This window comes from Vitis riparia, chromosome 12, assembly GCF_004353265.1.
Source record: "Vitis riparia cultivar Riparia Gloire de Montpellier isolate 1030 chromosome 12, EGFV_Vit.rip_1.0, whole genome shotgun sequence".
Classification (NCBI taxonomy): Eukaryota; Viridiplantae; Streptophyta; class Magnoliopsida; order Vitales; family Vitaceae; genus Vitis; species Vitis riparia.
In genome coordinates this window covers 9,391,179-9,410,601 of record NC_048442.1, presented here as the reverse complement: position 1 = coordinate 9,410,601, position 19,423 = coordinate 9,391,179, and the positions used below count along the sequence as shown (strand labels likewise).

The following is a 19,423-nucleotide window of genomic DNA, read 5'->3' as shown; positions in this document are numbered from 1 at the left end:
TATTCAACCATGCATCAATATTTCCATTCACACTTTGCTTTTGGGTATAAGCTTAATCATTATCACAGATTCACGGTGCAAGTGAGAAGTTACGGAATAGTAACGGTTCTTTACTTCACTTAGGTAAATTGATAATCAAAGGGTACATGATCAATTGATTGACGAGCACACTTTGCGAATTTCACCCTCTGTCCCAGTCTTCACCCCAACGTTGCTCATCTTCACCATGGACTTTCCAAACTCGACGTTGAAATTCAACCCACTCAACCCTCTAACCCCCAGGAAGCGCTGAACAAAAGTTTTGGTGGAAGCATCCGTCCATAACCTCTGATCAGATTCCAGCACTCCACGTCCATTCTTCAAGTTTGTAAAGAAAGATGCGTCAAATGTGTTTGAGCTACCAGTGTCCAGTGCAACCCGTCTGCTCGCATCTCCATTAGCCGGACAGAGGGCTTGTAGCTGAGTTACGAATGTGGCATCCATGGAAGGGTCAGCACCATTTGTAGTCGTGGTACTGAAATTGTATAGTCTATATCTGAAGGTTTGGCATGCTGCAGTTCCAATGGTGTGTCCTCCTATTTATATATAGTCACACAAACAAACAACCACTTTAGTTAAGTTTCCAATTAAGCAAGGTTACTGATTCTTACTTTCATTCATTATGGTTCCAATATCTATTCTTACCAACAAGAGTAACCAGATCTTGATCGTTGAGACCCTTGTCAGCAAACTTTTTCTTTTGGACTTCAACAGAGTCGCGAGGGCCAGGCAAATTGTTAACATCAGATGCCAATGAAACTCGCCCATCTCTACGTCCCGTAGGCACTTTCCACGTGAGTCCTTTAGTCTGCATATATAGTGAATTATAACACAATTAAGTATCGGAAGGATATCAAAATATTGCAAAAGCGTATATTGAATGCAACGTGAAAGTTACCAGAACCACCGAGTCCCGGGCAGCGAGGGCAAGAATATCAGCGCAAGAGACCACTCCAGGGCAAGCAGCTTCGATCTGGGTCTTGGCATCATCAATAACATCATATCCTTTTAACGGACTGTTTGGTATGGTTGTTTTCTCGGTGGAAGTTCCATTGATAAGGATAGAAGCATCACAGCCCCTGACAAAGCAATCATGGAAGTGCATGCGAAGCAAGCCAGGGGCAATGGCTGGATTGGACTGGAAATGGGAATTGACAGTTTTCTGAACAATGGATTCAGCTTGAGGACATGTACGGGAATAGAAGCCAACCCTAGTGCCTTGGCCTTGCACCAATGGAGCAGCCATGGCTATTAGCAGGAGAGACAACAATGTGGGAGTTTCCATTATGATGACAAAATGATATGTAATCAAGGTAATAAAGAAGAGAAGCAGGCTTAGGGTTCGGTATATAGAAGCAATAGATATGCGAGTAGAGTGTTATGGAATTAGGTTATTGTGGTGCTGTGGGAGGTGAAGCCTGAAGGCATGCAAGTATATATAGGCAAAAGACTGAAGTCAAAACGCGGAAAGAAGTAAACAAAGGCGGCTACTAGGACCATGATGAGGGAATATTAGAGGTGGAGGGCATTTCTTGTGAGAAATATATGGTATCAGCATAAGAAAGTATATTATTTTCAAATACATAAGAAAAAAAAACATATAATTTTATTCTCAACAAAACTTATTGTGAGAAATTAGTAAATACAAGCATGCAATTTCCCTTTTTTAATTAGAAAAATAATGATAATTTGACGTGCAATTTATGTTTTGATTTTTTTTATTTTCTTAAGATTATATTTGGTTCCTGAAAAATTTAAGGAAAAGCAAATAAAGAAGAAAATTGAAAAAAAATAAAAAAAAAATTTAAATCATTATATTATTTTTATATATTATTTCAAATTTATTAAACTTATTTTAATTTGATATAAAGATTAAATAATTTTAAAATATATAAATTTCTAAATAATTTTAAATATATTTGATTTTTTAAATATTTTTTATGGTATACTTAAATATATATATATAAAAATCATTTTCTTTAATATTTTTGTTTTTTTTTTTAATTTCGTGAATTGGATACTTCAATTGATCCCCGACTCTTAAATTTTATTTTTCCTCGAATTCTATAATTAATTAAGATTAAAATATAATAATAAGTAGGATTTAATGGGCCCTTAAGAATCAAATAACAAAATGGTTAACGACCAATAATATACTACTTCCTTTTTTTCAAATATGATTTTGGGAATTATGACAAATGAAGGCTTAGAGAAATTAAAGGATAATTTTTTAAATTGGTTCGCAAGTGGTGGCATCCAAGAAATTTCCTCACAATTGTCTGCTTGGTCAACAGGTCTTCCACTATGGAATGTGGACGTCCCAATCTCAATGTATATCTCAAAATAAAGGCCCCTCCCACTTTTCCTTGTACGAGACAAATAGTCACCAACTATTTGCCCTTATAGAAAAGCGAGGCGATGGTGCGCCATTGTAGAAAAGCGAGGCTAATTATTAAATAACGCTTTATTTAATTTATTTAATCTATTCAATTATTAGATTTTATTCAATGGTTAAACCGAGTTCGATCTTCTTTAATTTTATATAATTAATTTTCTAAAGCATGTTTATGATTCAATTTACTAACCTATTTAAAATAAAATTTTGAATTAAATAAATCAAATATGAGTTAAATCGATGGAAATTATAATCAAGTTAATTAACATCATTATTAAATAGGTCAATTCCCCATGTTGGTATTTGACTTAAAAAGTAACGAATTTCTTAAATGAGTTAAATAAATTAATATGAATTTAATCCAAATACGATTATAGTTAATTCAAAACCATGAAAAAGTATCAAATTTGAATCATATTAAACTTTGTCCACCTATATTTAAAATTTTTAATTTTTAATTTTTTTGGTCGTGGGACCTTCTCTCTAGCCTATAATTTGTATTATTAATATTATTTTCTCAGTTGGAATCAAGGTTTGAAATATCCGTAATACGGATATATCAGTACTTGGATTTTATGAATATATTGAAAGTATCGGATAAATATTGATGGATATTTTGACAAAAATATTGATCAAACAAAAATGGTTCAAAATTCATGAAAATGTTTAAAAAAACTTTAAAAAATGATAAAATAAAGAAAAATACACATATTAAATTTATTTTATTAATATAAGTGATATAAATATAATTAAAGATAATATTTATGATTTTTTTAAAAAAATAAGTTTAAATTTCTTTAATATATTTATATTTATTTATTTTAAAAATTAAAACAATTTTATTAAAAATGTTATATTACATTTTAAATAAAAAAATTAAATTAATTTACATAAAGTAATTTATTTGAGATTTAGTTTCTAAAATCTTATTACAAATTTGTGCTGACAACTTTTCTATTAATGGGACTTGTAAATAGTGGAGAAGAGACCAATGTGACTTTATGAGGAAGCTTCAACCCCCAGCAATGCGCATCAACTCATTTGAAGGATAAGGGAGACCACAATAGCCACTTTCACACATAGAATAATTATAATAAATTAAAAATTAATTTCCAATGAAAGCTTTTCTCTGTACTAGTTGCAATGTCAAACTCCCCCATCTAGCGCAAACAAACTTGTGAGAAGGTGATGGACAAACTACAATTGTTAATAGTAATAAAAATTATTGTCATAAAATAAGTTAGGGTTTGTGAGTTTTAGAAACTGGTTTGTAGAAAGTCGTATTAGAAAAAGGATCTCAAGTACTTGTACACTAGCGTTTTTATATTTATTTTGACAACAACCTAATTGACTAACTTCCTACCTGAAGACGTTCTTAACATACTTTGGTTTGTTACCGCTGATTTTGGATCGTAGTAGTTGATACCAAGTAGTTAGCTTCTTATGGCTTGGGTCTTCTTCTTGTTGATCAACTAAGTCCTCTCTCTCATCCCCCTACAAGCTCATAAGTGAAGGAACAACAAAAAGCTTCGTTTTGAAACTAAGGAACTAGGAGCTTGAAATATGTTTAGTGAAAATATCAGCAAACTGTTCGAATGAAGGAATATACTAAATGATGAGTTGTTTACCAAGAACTCGATCCCATATAAAGTGAAAATCCAGCTCAATGTGTTTGGTCCTAGCATGGAACATTGGATTAGCAGCTAAGTGAGTTGCACTTTTATTATCATACCAAAGTAGAGGTGGAGACGAGGAAGAGAGACAAATTTCTTGTAAAATAGATTGAATCCAAATAATCTTTGAAGCAGTAGATGCAAGAGCACGATACTCGGATTCTACACTACTGCGAGACACAACCCTTTGTTCGTTGGAGGACCATGACACTAAATTCGGACCATGGAATATGTCATAGCCACTGGTGCTGCTTCTGTCATCTGGACAAGATGCCTAATCGATATTAGTATATCAATGAATATCCAACAAGGTGGATTGCTGCATCTGAATGTCATAGGATAAAGTACCCTTGAGATATCGCAAAATTAGTTTTACAGCAAGCCAATGAGTAGTGGTGGGTGTAGCCATGAACTGACAAGCTTTATTAACGACAAATGAAATGTCTGGTTTGGTAAATGTAAGGTATTGAAGTGTATTAACTGTGCTTCGATATAAGGTGGCATCCGAGAAAGGTTCACCATCAAGATGAGACAACATTTGTCCTAGCAATCCCAGAGTAGTAGCAGGCTTGGAGTCTAACAGGGCAGTGCCAATTAAGAGGTCTTGTGTGTACTTGTGCTGATTTAGATGAAACATAGTACCATGATGAACTACTTCAATGCCCAGTGCACACCAAGTCATTAGAGGGTTGTGTTGTAACCATGGCCACATAGATTGCATCCCAACTCATCATCCACAACTTTCAATTTCTCTACATATCCCTTCTCCATATCTTAGTTTTTAGTCGTCTCTGCTTACTTCATTCTCCAATTTTGACCTCCCTCACACTATAAATACTCGGAACTTTCGCTCCCACTATGTAAATCACTCCACTCACTACCCTAGACCATGGCAGCCTTCTTCAAGAGATCATCCATGTTTGTGTTTCTCTTGCTTGCCAAAGCCTTTGCATTGGTGCATGGCCAAGGCACAAGGGTTGGTTTCTATTCAGCTTCATGCCCTCAAGCTGAATTCATTGTTCAACTAACTGTTGCAGCTTATTTTCAATCTGATCCAGCCATTGCCTCAGGCCTGCTTCGCATGCACTTTCATGACTGTTTTGTCAGGGGCTATGATGCTTCTATCCTTATCAATGGAATGTCCACCAAGAAAACAACCATACCAAATAGGCTTTTAAAAGGATATGATGCTATTGATGATGCTAAATCCCAGATTGAAGACGTCTGCCCTGGGGTGGTCTCTTGCCAGTTCTTCAGATACAGATTATACAACTTCAGCAATACATCAACAAATGGTGTTAACCCTTCCATGGACACCGCATTCGTTTCTCAACTACAAAAGATGTGTCTAGAAAACCGTGATGGGAGTAAGTGTATTGCACTAGACACAAGTAGCTCCGACAGATTCGACGGATCTTTCTTTACAAACTTGAGGAATGGACGCGAAATACTAGAGTCGGATCAGAAGTTGCGGACAAATGCTTTCGCAAGAGCTTATTATCACGGACTTAGTCGTTTCCTAAGCTCGTGCGGCACTTAGACAAGTCAAGACCTTTGATCTTACTAAGTCAGCCTTACTCCCAACACTTAGCTTGTTAGGTTAAGATGCTCACGACTTGAAAGCTTAAAAAGGCGTAGTAGGCAACTCTTAAGGAATGGAAGTTTTATTTCTCAAGGAAGCCTTTACAAGTGCTTTAGGAACTCACTTACTTGGTTAGGAAGTGATTTGGGTGGTACCTTGGCCAAATGAGGCCCTCACCTATTTATAGGCACCAATGGAACTCTCTGGAACCTTGGAGGGTTCCTTACAAATCAAGAAGATTCTAGAATACCCTACACAATTCTATGTATAACCCTATGTACAAGAGATCTCTAGAATTCTCTAGAAAGCCTTGGACTCCTCTCATGCCTTCCACCATAGTATAGAGATGTGTGGATATCTCTAAGCATCTCTAGCACCTTCCACACTCTTCCCTCCAATGGCTTAGTGTAGATGGCTCCAGAAGCTTCCTGGGCTTTATATAAACCCATGAGGAGGCTCATTTGAAACATCCTGTGACATTATGTACAACAGTTCTTGGGGCTGAGAGGGGAGCTGAACTTCAACATGGAGTTTGGGTGGTCCATGGTGAAGATGAGTAACATTGGGGTGAAGACTAGGACTGAGGGTGAAATTCGTAGAGTGTGTACTGCAATTAATTAACTGATGAGAATGGAATATAAAACACTCTGAAATTCGCATAAAATATCTCTAAATATTGATATACATTAACCTAGTTTAAACAATTAATGTAACTATTTATGTATATTAATTACACATAAACTTGTTAAATATATCAAAATATTTCAACAAGAATTTCTAATTCTAACATAAGAACAAACATTGGTACCAAGACTACAAAACCATAATCTTTGAAAACATAAATCAACGTCCTAATGAGTTCATTGATGTAATCTTCATGGTTTTCGGTCTCGCCTTCTTTAATACAATGATTTATCTTCTTTTAGTAAACAAGTTTCCTTTGCAATATGTAAATAAAGACAAGAAGAATAAACAATCTCTAAATTATGCATACACACAATAACTAGTAAGTATAAATGAAATTACAGCCTTCACAAAATTAATTTAGGTTATTCAAGTTTGCTTACATGAATCTCCCCTCTTCATACATGGATCATGTTTCTTTCCATTCATTATAAGAAAAAAAAATTATGTTATGAAGTGTTTTTAAAAAAAATACAACAAATTATTCTAATGTAGATAAAAAGCTCTCCATTGTCAACTCTGTAGAGCATTAATTACTTCATAAAAGACCCCATAAATAATTGATTAAAGTAAAACTAGACATAAAAAAATATTTCATTAAGGAGACCAATGAGTTGAAACTAAATAAATAAATTCCTATTCCATCACCAAAATACTTGAACTATACTTCCAACTAACATATTATGATTTTTCCAAAATAAGGAAAAAATGTACTTCAAATTTAATTTAAATTTTTTTTTGATTTTTTATTCAACAAAATAGAAGAAATAAAGTATATTTTTACGGGAACATATTACATCTTTAGTATAAGTTAATAGTTAAATTAAATGTTTAATAAACTCATAGACACTAAGATGGTGTTTGATTTTTGGCTAAATAGAAAAAGCCAAAATATTTGATTTTTTCTATTTAACTAAAAGTAACTTGTTGATATTAACCAATATAACTAAAGTGAACTTGTCATCAATAAGTTTAATTTAATTATATTGGTTGATGTCAATAAGTTATTTTTATCTGAATAAAAAAAATCAAATATTTTGATTTTTTTTCTATTCAACTAAAAAACAAACACCACTTAAGTAAAGTGAATAAGTTGTATGCATTAAAAGCTTATTATAAAGTTGTAATTAGTTTCCATAATTTGTTTAAGACAATTAAAAGTTGTAATGAGTTTGACCGGGTCATTTTGATTTTCCTCTTATAGGCATAATATACTACATTGTTTCTTCTTGTAGCAAGCCAATCACAATAAATTTGAACAAAAGAAGAAACTATGATTGGATTTAAATCAATATATGCATTCTTATATGCATGCAACTTGAAGTAACTTCAGCAGATGGTTCTACATTATCAAATCAACAAAGTAGATTAAGTTAATGAAAATATAAATAAAAATACCTTCCCAAGCTAAGAGAAAAAACTACAAAATTTGTGTGAAGGCATTAAGGTATCAAGACCGAAAGACATAGAAAAGGCAAATATGTAAGAGGGGAGAACATGAGGAAAGTTAACAAAAGGATTGGTCCTTCTCTCATAAATCATCATATTTATTAGATATTTATTTATTTCTTTTGAAGCTATGATACCCTATTTATAATATTGCAGTGAGAGTCACCATAAAAGTCAATGTTATCTAAAATGTCACCATAAAAATGGGGACAATTTTCTTTTGGACCAGTTGGGTCCAAAAATTTAAGATTTGACTCATAAAAATTGCTTAATTGATGAGAATGATATAAAATATGAAGAGACCAATATATCATTCAAAACTATTTTCTACCATAATGTATGAGAAACTTTTTTATTTTAATTTTTTTTAATAATTATTCTAAAAATTTATTATTTTTAGAAAACTAAATTTTTAAAAAATATATTATAAAAATATATCATTTAAAAAAAAATAAATTTGACATATTATCAGTCATTTTTTATATACACAATTTTAAAAATATGTATTTTCTAAGATGTTTGATTTTTAAATAATAATAATAATAATAATTTATTTTTATTTTTTTTGAAAATGGTGTATTTTTTTCCAAATCACTAAATTATATTAAATTTTATTGAGGTTTGCAAAAGAAATAAAATTTAAATTAATGTTTTTCTATTTTTTTCATAGTCAATAAAAGTCATTTTTGAAAAAATAAAAATTTCATATCATTCTTCTTAATTTTCACATTTCCTCTCAATCTTGGGTTTAAATAATGAACTTATATGAACCAAAGCTTAATTTTTTTAGTCCAACTAGGTCCAAAACACAATTTTTCTTAAAAAATATGAGTACTCAAATATCATTTCAATTTATACAATCCTATTAGCATTTTGTTTTATAACTCATTCAACTAATATCACATTTCAAGATGATTTATTTTTTTATTTTTTATTTTGTGCTAATTCTCTCAAGGAAATAATTACTTTAGTGATAGCTGAAGTAATTCTTCTTCTTCTTCTTCTTGTTCTTTTTGTTGGATAGCCACCCTGTTAAAATCAAATAAGCTATTATAAAAAATAAAATTCTAAAATGACTATGTAAAACCACAAATATTACAACTACAATTCCATTGTGATGATCACGTGATACCATCTAATATTAATTGGGAATTTATGTTCAAAAGTTTAAATATCTACTTAAAAACTAAATATATTCACTTAATAATATTCAGTAAATTTTTAAATTTGAATATCTGCCTAAATTTTTTTTTATAGGTAACTTTTTTTATGCCTAAATTAAAACATGAGACCTCATGCCTATCATTTCCTTAAATCTTCCACCTAAGACATGTCGCATGGGAAAAATAAAATTTAGTTGATATTCATTTTATTTCTTGTATAATTTTTCTTTATAATAGTAGTTATTTTTATATATTAGATTAATGGTTAAAGCAAGATGTTTTTAGTATTCTACCTTTTTATAGGCATATTAAGAAAATATGTTAAACACAACTATAATAGACGCACCAAATTACACATGATTAGAAAAGTTTCTACTTTTTTTTTTTTATATATATAAAAATGATTAAAAATATGAAATGAATGGATATTTTGGAATAAAAGTTTCTATTTTTTGTATATAATTATTATTTTTTATTTTTAAAAATAAAAAAATATTCAAAGAGAAAATTAGATATATATTTACCAAATATTAACTAAATTAAAACAATTAGTCCATTAAAGGTTCAATGACAACCTCAATTCAACTCAACCTAAGTTGTTATTCCACTTTTAAGTTATATTAAGTTTAAAGATAGTAGAACTTGATCTTCAATTCTTATATTTATTAACTTACATTATGATTTATAATTACTTAATATTTAATAAGTTGTTTATGTTTTCTGCTTCATATAAAGTTATGCTAATATTTAATAAGCTGTTTATGTTTTTTGCTACATATAAAGTTATATTTATCAATTTATATTTATTATAATTTATTATTATTTTGCATTTAATATAATTTATACTAAGTGTAGAAATGGCCTCTACTCCTTCTAGTCTTTATGTCATGTATTTTTTATGAATAAAATCTTCCTACTCTAAATCAAATAAGGAAAATGAAACAAAATAACTATAGTAGAAACTCAACACCTTCATTTCTACAAGCATTTTATTAACCATGAGCTTTGGTGATGAAGCTTAATATTGGATTCATAAAATTGCCTAAATTATTCACCAAGTATTTAGCTTTGCTTGCAAATCTACCCATATAAATAAGGTGTCTAACAAAGATAAATCTATTAAAGATTCTGAATAGATGGTCACACATCCATAGCCAACCACTAATACTGAACAAAGAACTCACTTGTGGCTTGTTGGGTAGCAAGTACCATATTTTTGCATGAATTTTTGTGTCTTTCACATCATTGCCAAAAACTGCTAGTCCTTTTTTCTTGGAGAACTTCCCTGCAACATCATCAAATATGAGCAAAAAAATAAACCAAAAAAGTATGTGTTGCAGCCACTTTTTTTATTCTTAAATAAAAAAAGGTTTAAGAATTTTGGACAATGACAACAACAATTCATCCATTTTTTTTTTAAAATGATTTCTTTCTAATTTATTACTTTTTCAATTACTTTTAACTTTAAATAGATTTGTTAACTTAATTTACTAAATCTAACCATTAAATTATTCTATAAAAATTTAGATTTAGTAAAACTATTATGAATTGGGTTAAACCAAAAACCCATTATTGAAGATACCCAAAAAAGCAAAACAGGCATGCTCCAAATGACAACAAACTATGAACACTCAACTTCTAAAATCAATAAAATATGAGATAATTCATGGTAGTTTATTATGCAATGCTGCATAGATCAAAGGGTTGCCTACAATGCTGCAGTGATGAGGAAAATAGTGAGCAATGTTCAGTGTCTCAATTCTCTGTTATGATAAGACTAAGAAAGCTTACTTGAAGGTTTTACTTAGAAATCTAAGTACATGGCTACCCATATTATTGAAAACCAAGTCACTGCAGTAAACAAACCTATAAGCACAAAATCTAAGTACAGGTCAGTTGCTATTTTCTTGTTTAGAGAGATCGTAATTACTTGTTTAAAATAATTATTTGAATATATAGCTAAGAAATAATTTTTTTTTCCTGCAAGTCATAACCATCACTAAGAATGGAAAGCCTCCCTATCAGCACAAAATCCAAACACAAATGCTCACAAACATATATAACATATAAAACAGAGAAATGACATATTTAAAGCTTTAACCCACTGCTTCAAGTCTTTGAAAAGTACTCCAATTTTGTTCCCTTCATATATAGTAAAAAAAAAAAACCAAATGGGAATGTTCTCCAAACTATTAAACAAATTTAATTTAACAAGACTAATGCACTATCATTATGGATACTCAAACCTTAAGCTCTCACTAAATTCAATATAATCAATAAAAAGAATTCTAGTCTAAAGATGCCCACTGGAGCTGCAGAGGACATACTTTTCGATACTGAATATTTACACCAGCATTCTTTAAAAACCGAATTACTCCATATAAACATCTTTCTTCAGCACACAACTTGAATGAAAAAAGTAAACATGACTACAAGGTAGAATAATCTAAAGTTCAGAATGTTTCTGCTCCAAGACTCAAGGCCTCTTGCAAACAAAATCCATCTAAAAAATATCTTATAAGGAGAGAGAGAGAGAGAGAGAAAAAAAAAAAACAATGGTCAATGGGCAATCCACCCAGTTTTTTAAAACTGTGCAAAGGACATATAAGGGAATCCATTTTTGCCCTATATGACAACTAGAAGTGTTCGCTAAGGTGGGTCAAGTCTTGGAGATTGGCCCACAGAAAAAACATTTCACTATTGATTATATCTATCCTTAAATCAAAGAATCAAGTGATATTTACATGAATAGAAGCAATAAAACAGAGAAGTCAAGTGAATTGAACATAATTTTTTTTTTTTTTTTTTGCCTTTTTTGTTAATCACTTCAGATCTTCTTCTGGAGGTAGAAAGGTAACCAATAAACTTGGAGATGGCAAGCCCCGGAAGAGGAATTGTATAGGACATGTAGTATAAACTGAGACACATATACTACCATTCCAATTGAAAACAGAGACCAGAAACCCCTGCCTGGCATTATAATTAGTCTACTAGATATTTCCCCAAGAGCTGAGCCTTCATGGATTTCCAACCTTGTTATATGCATGGTTTGTATGACAAATTGGGTTGCACCTTTTAATATATATATATATATATATTTTAAAATTGAACCAACAATTGAAAAGTCATATTGCTCTGCATCAATTTGAATGAAACAACTGGTAGCAAGCTCAAAAAGCAATAGCCTAAGTATTGCAAAGATTAGATGAAGGAAGATAAGTCTCATCCAAAATTCACTGAATCAGTATGATGTGTACAACAACAACTATTTTCAGTTCTACCTCATCCTCCATAAACATTGATGTATCATCTAATTGAGTCAAAAGTTTATGTTTTGTAAATGAAAAACCTTGGGAAAAAATAGAACATTAATCTTACCTAAGGTGAATGGAGGTTGAGCCCACATGCACCAGTCGATTCCTTCCTAAATCAAACAGCTTTCACCTGTACATGTGCATTTTTATTGTGGTTTTAACTCATATACATGCACTAGTAAACCTTCTTTGCTAAAAAATTAATTCATGGAGGTAATACTCCATTCGTCCCTCTTAGTTTTCTTAGAAACCAAACAGAGCAACAATTAAACAATAAAAAACTGCTCATCCACTAAACAAAAGATAAAAGCTAAATTCCATTTCCCTCTCCTCCATTTCTCACCTAACCAAACAAAGCAACTACAAGAGAATACAAAGCCATGGTTGTAGAGAAAGAAACTATTTTAGAAATTTTCAGAGAGAAACTGTGTATAGGAATTTGAAACCTCTGGATTGACTAATAGTGTTGATGGATTCTTGCCTTTTGGAGAATATTCTAATGAAATATAGGAGTTGGATGTTTGGAAATTCATCACCTTATATCACAAAGATTTGAGGATTTCATTTTCAAGAAGGTCAGTGCGATGGCTGGAAAAAACACAGGTTTAAGGTCGATGAATACGGTTGCCCACCCAAGGTTTTTTGTTGCTCAAGATGTAAGGTGCTCATTTTTCTGGGGTATCGAGGTGCAAGGGTTAGAAGGAAAGGAAAGAGAGCTTTATATAGGAGTAGAGGAAATGACGTTTCTAAGAAGTGACATGATTGCGTATTTATGTCAAATGTATTCTATGACACTTTCTTAAGCCCCAAGGTTATCAAAATTATATATAAGCGCCATTTATACTTTCGTTCAAGCGCCAATATTAAACTATGACTAATAAGCGTCAAGGTAAACTCGTTTTTTCTTAAATCATTGACGCTTCTTAAAAACATCAAGAAATAAAACGTCCTTAAATCAATTTTTTGTAGTAGTGTCAGCTTACCATGTTTAATGATCAGGTCAGGGTAGGCACCATGATCAGAGTAGTTTGGGAGGCTTTCAAGTTGGTAGTCAAAAGAATCAAATGGTGATACAAATCCTCCTACCTCACCTACTGGTGTGAGGTTGATGTGACTTTGTGCCACGAGTTTCAATATAAATAGGGCTAAGCTTTCTAGTAGTGAGGGCAAAGAGTATGACCCTCTTGTACTTGCCATGACTCCTTTATTGAAGTCTCCTTGATGATGGCGGTATCTACCATGCTTTTAATCCACTAAGATGAAGATGAGCCATTTTTGTATTCCATTAGCTTTTAGAGACTACCTTGATGAATGGTGCCCATGTGGGGCTTTTTTCTTTTGTCATACTGTTTTAGATAATTGCACGTTGATGTGTATGTATTGCTTAAGGAAATGTACTTTGATCTATGATTGATGAGATTGGGGAAGGATGTGTTTAGTGTTGCAAGCGTGTGGATCCCCTTCCTTGGCCAGAGGAAGTGGTCAAATTATGACCTTGATCTCTAGGAGAGGTTGGTGATCCTACAATAGGGATCATTTAAGGTCTTGGTTGCTTGGCAAGACCGATCATAATTCTAATAAATATAGACCAAGCAAGCTTTGGCTAGTTGATTGGCTTAAGTTATCTTCTGGTGTTGGGGCTTATACATCAACTGTGAGGTCAGCTTTTCCCGAAGGTTACATGCCCAGTCTTTCTTGATCTTGTGATTTTCATTTAAGTAAACACATATGCAAGAGTTAGCACAAAGTGTTGGTTTTATTGAGGGTAGTTACAACACTTTAAAACAGGTCACTTAGCTTAGGCATAGTACCCTTTTAGGTGAGCTTGGTTCCATAGTCTGGGCGCTTTGTTGCCATCAGGTTGGGACTAGGAACACACCTTCTATGAGTTTATTTTGAATACATGTTTTAGTACCTGTAAGAATCTCAACCTTTTGGTTGTAAATTCCTGCTTATCGTTGTTGATAGATTAGCTTTATGATCGACACAAAATAAATATTGTTTCTTTACCATAATATATTATTTTACAAATTTGTTTTATCAGTTAAGTTAAAAATTCTAATAAAGGATTATTTTTTATATGATTGCATTCAAATGATCATTATTTGACTTATAAAGTGATCATGTACATTAACTAATAGTTTTCTTAGTTGTGTGTTATGAATATAGAGCAGGAGTAAGGGTACAAAGTAATGAGATTAAAGGTATAATGACAATCATCCTATTTCCAGTTCAACTGACCAGTATTTTAGAAGTGAAGGTTGCACTAAATTTATGGTAATTTCTGGACAAGTAACAAACTCACAAAGAATGAGGTAGATCCAAGACCCTGATGATGTTATGTTCATTGTTGAGGTAATCACATATAATATAGCTGGTTCTTTCACAGTCACCCATGAAGCAATCACTCTTTCCCCTCATAGGCATTGCCTCCATGACAACTGTGGAAGAACCAGATGAGCATAGAATCAAACCACAATTTAAGAAGAATAATAAGGTCAGATATACCAGGTCCAGGATAATAAAAGAGAACACTAAAGAAATCTAACTATAGGAAATACCTCAATCAAATCAAATGGCCACCCTCTTCACTAGATTTAAGATGATCAAAGCTTAGCACCATCAAGCTACCTAATTTTTCAGCAATCAAATTTCCCCCTTGTACATGCTAGATCGTGATTAAGACCGAAAACAGCACACCAGAACAGAGTAATTATAACCAGTAAGCCAGTCCACTCAGTACTATATATTATATATATCTAGAAGCAGAGAAGATATTAAGGAGACAGAAGAAAACAGAAAAATGCAACAACAGAACCTACAAGAAAAAATGCACCCAACATATTTGAGATCAAATCTTCTGGACATCAACAAACAACCCTTAATTCAGTCACAAACGAACGCCCTTTATGATCTCTTCAGAAACCTCACTTATCACAAAACCATTTTCAGCATCTCAAAAATCAACAAACCAGAGGTTCTCAAACATTCTTTAAACTGAAAACCACAACACAGAAGGAAAGTTCTGTTAAACTAGAGTACCTCATACACTGCACATCTGGGTGACCTGTGCTCAATAACTTTAGGGCTCATCATCTATTTTGGTTTTCTACTTGCTTGATTCAAAGAGAATGCAGAGTCAGATTCTAAGGTAGTTGTTTTGAGTTGGTAAACAGCTCAAGGAGAGATCCTTTTAGGTTCACTCCAGCAGCCCCAAGCATCACAAAACCAGCATCTGAGTTAACAAATAATTACACCCTGAATATTATCCAATCTGTAAAACAGAATAGAAAAACAAGGCAGTGAGACCTGTTCATTATGTTTGAAACACACAGCAAAAGAAAGAGACAAAAAGAGGTAAGACCTCAATAGTTTATATATATTAAATTAAGAAGGAAAAATCAGATAAAGATAAGAGATATAAGATGTTAAAAAATTAAATAATTAAAAATTTATGCAAACATTTTTTTTTTGGTATGATGATAAAATAATTAGAGTTACTAATTGCAGAAGAATCATAATCAAATTTTGTTGGCAACAGGTATGATCAGCATTTCCCAGCTGCAATTATGTAGAATCAAATGGATTTAAGTTTTAACTTAATTGTACTCTAGTGAAGTTGATAAAATCTGTATCCTCATAATTTGGTGAAGTTGCTGAGTCAAATGGATAATCAACATGGTTCCTGTATCCTGTGTGCATTGTCAGTCCCATCTTGGGCTCTTTTCAACTTAATTCCTTTTACCCATCAAAAAGAACAAAGAAAAATGACTAATATCTTCATAAGCGAGGTACTATGAATATCAATTGAAAAAAGGAAAGCCAAAAAGGACAGTTACCCATGTAAACAAGTATGTAACAACAGATGTCGAAAGGGAAGTATTGACTTTCTGGTGCAAAATGTAATTTCCTGCATTTCATGAATAAGCTCTATGAAAGTCAATATACCTAAACGTATGCAGTCGTTGTACAGAAAATGAATATAGTGGACATAAAAATGCTAACCTCTAAAAAGAAAATAAAAAAGAGAAAAGTACTGGTAAGCAAGAGGCAATATGAACATCAATTAAAATATAAAGCCAAAACGGAAAGCAATCCATGTAATTAAGAAGTATATAAGCAACAACTATCTGAAAGAAAAGTCGCAAGCAACAGTGCAAAATTGTACTTTCTTGCATTTTATGAGCACGCTCCATGAAAGTTGATAGACCAGCCCATGCAGTCATCATTGTTCAGAAAAGTAAAAAAAAATAAAAATCTGATGGAGATAAAAATGATAACCTCCAAAATAGGCATTGGGAACCATATCAAACCTGAAAAAAGGAAACTGGAAAGACACTAATTAAAAACAAAAGATAGAGGTTGAATAAAAGCAAGCTTAACTAAGCACGTTGTGAATGTTCTTGGCACAGTTGATCTGGCCTGTTTTCATTGAGATTTAAGGACAATGAAGAAGAAAAGCAAGGAAAGTTGTATATTCAGAGCCACTGCAGAAATGCAGAACTTCCATGTATAATTACAGCAATTCCTTACTTGGATTATGACAAACATAAAATAAAAATAAATAACTAAATAAAAATCCTTAATGAAGAAAATTTCCTCCAACGCATCTCTCTATTGAAAGTATGCATGCATAATCAACCTGAACTAAAGAGTAGATACAGCACAATAATTCATTTCAGAATAATATGTACCTAATTAAAATGAAACTACTATGTCCTTTGATCATACAACGAAGTAAATACAAGAGGCCACATGAATATATTTGTATTATTGAGCCTCAAATAAATTCTTTTTTGGATCACCAGTCACAATATTACACAACAAAGCTAATATACAATAGTCAGAAATGACAAAAATCTCATGTTCCAGGTATCCATTTCTAGAACATCCTTTTTCTCTGTTGAAGGTCTAAACATTGCTCAGAAACACATTATTACGAAGCATTGTCTTCCACCAAGGTATCAACGTTCCCCATACCCTCGATCAAAGATAAATAGGTGCTATCATCTGGACTAATGCCCTTATTCACCATTTCTTTGAGAAGCTCTTCGGCAAGATCTCCCTCCTGGTTTTTGCATAGGCATTTTATAAGGGCATTGTAAGTGAGAAGCGTAGGATTGAACCCTATACTCAACATCTCATCTCGAACTCTGAATGCATCCTTTATATCACCTCTTCTACCATACCCACTAATAAGGGTGTTGTAACTGATATGATCTGGCTTAATCCCCCTTGTCTTCATTTCATCAAGAAGCATTCGAGCTTCTTCAACTTTTCCTTCCCTACAACGTCCTTGCATCAATGTATTAAAGGTCACTTCATCAGGAGGAACACTCTTCCTGTCCATCTCCTTCAAAAGCATAAATGCACGTTCCACATTCCCATTAGCACAATGGCCATCAATCATTGCATTGAACATTATAACATCAGGGGAGACTCCTTGATCCAATATCTTCTCAAACAAGTCATCTGCCTCCTTCATTCTGTTCCTTCTACTCAATACAAAAATAAGTGATGTGTAAGTCACATGAGTAGGCTCAATTCCTTTACTCAGCATCTCATTGTGGAGATCAAATGCTTTCTTTGCATTCCCACACCTAGAATACCCATTGATCAAGATGTTATAGGTTATGGCATCAGGAATTATCCCCTTCTTTCTCATTTCTTTTATCATATCATCAGCTTCACCCATCCTGCCTTCCATAAACAATGCATGAACCAACAAATTGTAAGTGGACACACTTGGCATGATTCCCTTCTTAACCATCTCATCTCTATAGCTAAAAGCCCTCTCTAAGTCCCCTTTATTGCAATACCCATCAATCAGAGTATTATATGTTACAGCATTTGGAACCAACCCAATTTCCACCATTTTATCAAAAAGCCCAGATGCCTCCTCAAGTCTTCCCTCCTTGCACATCCCACTAATAAGTGAACCGTAAGTGTAAGAATCTGGTTCAATCCCTTTAACTCTCATTGCATCCAAAATCCTACGTGCCCCTTCAATGTTGCCTCTAGAAGAATACCCATGAATTATAGTATTATAGCTAACAACATTTGGCTTAAACCCCAACCCCTCCATAAAACCAATAAACTCCCGTGCCTTTTTCAACTTCCCTTCCTTACACAGCACATTGACCATTATATTAAATGTATACACTGTCGAACTAATCCTCAACCTAAACATTTCCGCATACAAAACCCAAGCCATTTCCATCCTATTCAACTTAAGAAACAAACTCAACATATCGTTGCATGTCTCAATCTTCGGAACAATACCCTTTTCTTTCATCATATAAAAACACTTAAATGCCTCATCAGCCCTCCTCAATTCACAACAAACTCTAACCAACAAGTCAAAAACAATAGAACTTTTCACACTCAAACGATCCCGCGACAGCGTCAGCTCATCAAAAAGCTCACGGTTGGTGGCGATGCGGGTCTCCATTACCTGCTTCAGTAATTGCAATGCAAGCTTCGGGGACGGAAGACGGGCGAGTAAGACAACGGCAAGGCAATAGCTTTTGGTGTCGAGGCAATGAGGGTGAAGATGATGTATGAAATCTGATACCAACTGGGGTTTAGAGCAGAGATTATAAAGAACATTGGAGATTAAAGCGGGGGTGAGGTTGGGTGAAACCTGTTCGATGAAATGCCACTGAGAAGATAAAACTGATTTGTTTATGACTTCTTCAGTGATCGGCGGAGTACTCTCTGAACTAGCAAGGGAATTGAAATTACGATTGAAACTGAAATGGAAAGTGGAGGAGTTGGTATCGCCGGCGTTGGGTGTGTTGGCCGCAGACCCCAAAAACCTCGGCCTCAGAGAAGCTCCCATTGGTGCATGGAAACAGCAAGATTTATTAGAAAGGGAACGGGCTCGAGAGATGGTTGCCCCTGCCATAGCCCGCCTCATTGTGCTGCTGTTTTCTTCAGAAAACGGCTAAGTTTGTATAGCTTGAATTTTTGTTCTCGAAACACGATTCAAAACCTTCATTCACATATCTATTCTCTAAAGTCTCTGCTTCCCCAGGTTTCTCGTAAATGCTTTAGTAATGGAAGTAGAAAATATTTTAATTGAGTAAATTACGCCTATATCCTTTGAGGTTTCTCACAATTAC

At 33.0% G+C, this 19,423-nt stretch overlaps 3 protein-coding genes across 3 annotated transcripts; 1 reads left to right on the top strand and 2 right to left on the bottom strand.

Moving 5' to 3' along the window:
* LOC117927039 (peroxidase N1-like) lies at nucleotides 1-1,430 on the bottom strand. The gene is made up of 3 exons (XM_034846407.1): nucleotides 938-1,430; nucleotides 685-847; nucleotides 1-575 (listed from the first exon to the last, which is right to left on the bottom strand). Exons 1-3 carry the CDS (start codon nucleotides 1,322-1,324, stop codon nucleotides 151-153), a joined length of 975 nt encoding a protein of 324 aa, XP_034702298.1. The 5' UTR covers nucleotides 1,325-1,430; the 3' UTR covers nucleotides 1-150.
* Nucleotides 1,431-4,996: 3,566 nt separating this feature from the next.
* Nucleotides 4,997-6,310, top strand: LOC117925949 (cationic peroxidase 2-like). The gene is made up of 2 exons (XM_034845050.1): nucleotides 4,997-5,593; nucleotides 6,182-6,310. Exons 1-2 carry the CDS (start codon nucleotides 4,997-4,999, stop codon nucleotides 6,308-6,310), a joined length of 726 nt encoding a protein of 241 aa, XP_034700941.1.
* A 10,637-nt stretch (nucleotides 6,311-16,947) lies between these two features.
* On the bottom strand, nucleotides 16,948-19,318 carry LOC117927189 (pentatricopeptide repeat-containing protein At2g15630, mitochondrial-like). Its single transcript, XM_034846625.1, has one exon. The coding sequence runs from the start codon at nucleotides 19,216-19,218 to the stop codon at nucleotides 17,236-17,238; it is 1,983 nt and encodes a 660-aa protein (XP_034702516.1). The 5' UTR covers nucleotides 19,219-19,318; the 3' UTR covers nucleotides 16,948-17,235.
* Nucleotides 19,319-19,423: the final 105 nt, after the last annotated feature.

Excerpts from the sequence above, each read along its gene's own strand:
- LOC117925949 (XM_034845050.1), top strand. The coding sequence starts at position 4,997 with ATGGCAGCCTTCTTCAAGAGATCATCCATGTTTGTGTTTCTCTTGCTT. Across the intron at positions 5,594-6,181 it reads AGTTGCGGACAAATGCTTTC|TTCTTGGGGCTGAGAGGGGA; the intron begins GCAAGAGCTTAT and ends TATGTACAACAG.
- LOC117927039 (XM_034846407.1), bottom strand. The coding sequence starts at position 1,324 with ATGGAAACTCCCACATTGTTGTCTCTCCTGCTAATAGCCATGGCTGCT. Across the intron at positions 848-937 it reads CCCGGGACTCGGTGGTTCTG|ACTAAAGGACTCACGTGGAA; the intron begins GTAACTTTCACG and ends CTATATATGCAG. Across the intron at positions 576-684 it reads AGATCTGGTTACTCTTGTTG|GAGGACACACCATTGGAACT; the intron begins GTAAGAATAGAT and ends ATATATAAATAG.
- LOC117927189 (XM_034846625.1), bottom strand. The coding sequence starts at position 19,218 with ATGAGGCGGGCTATGGCAGGGGCAACCATCTCTCGAGCCCGTTCCCTT.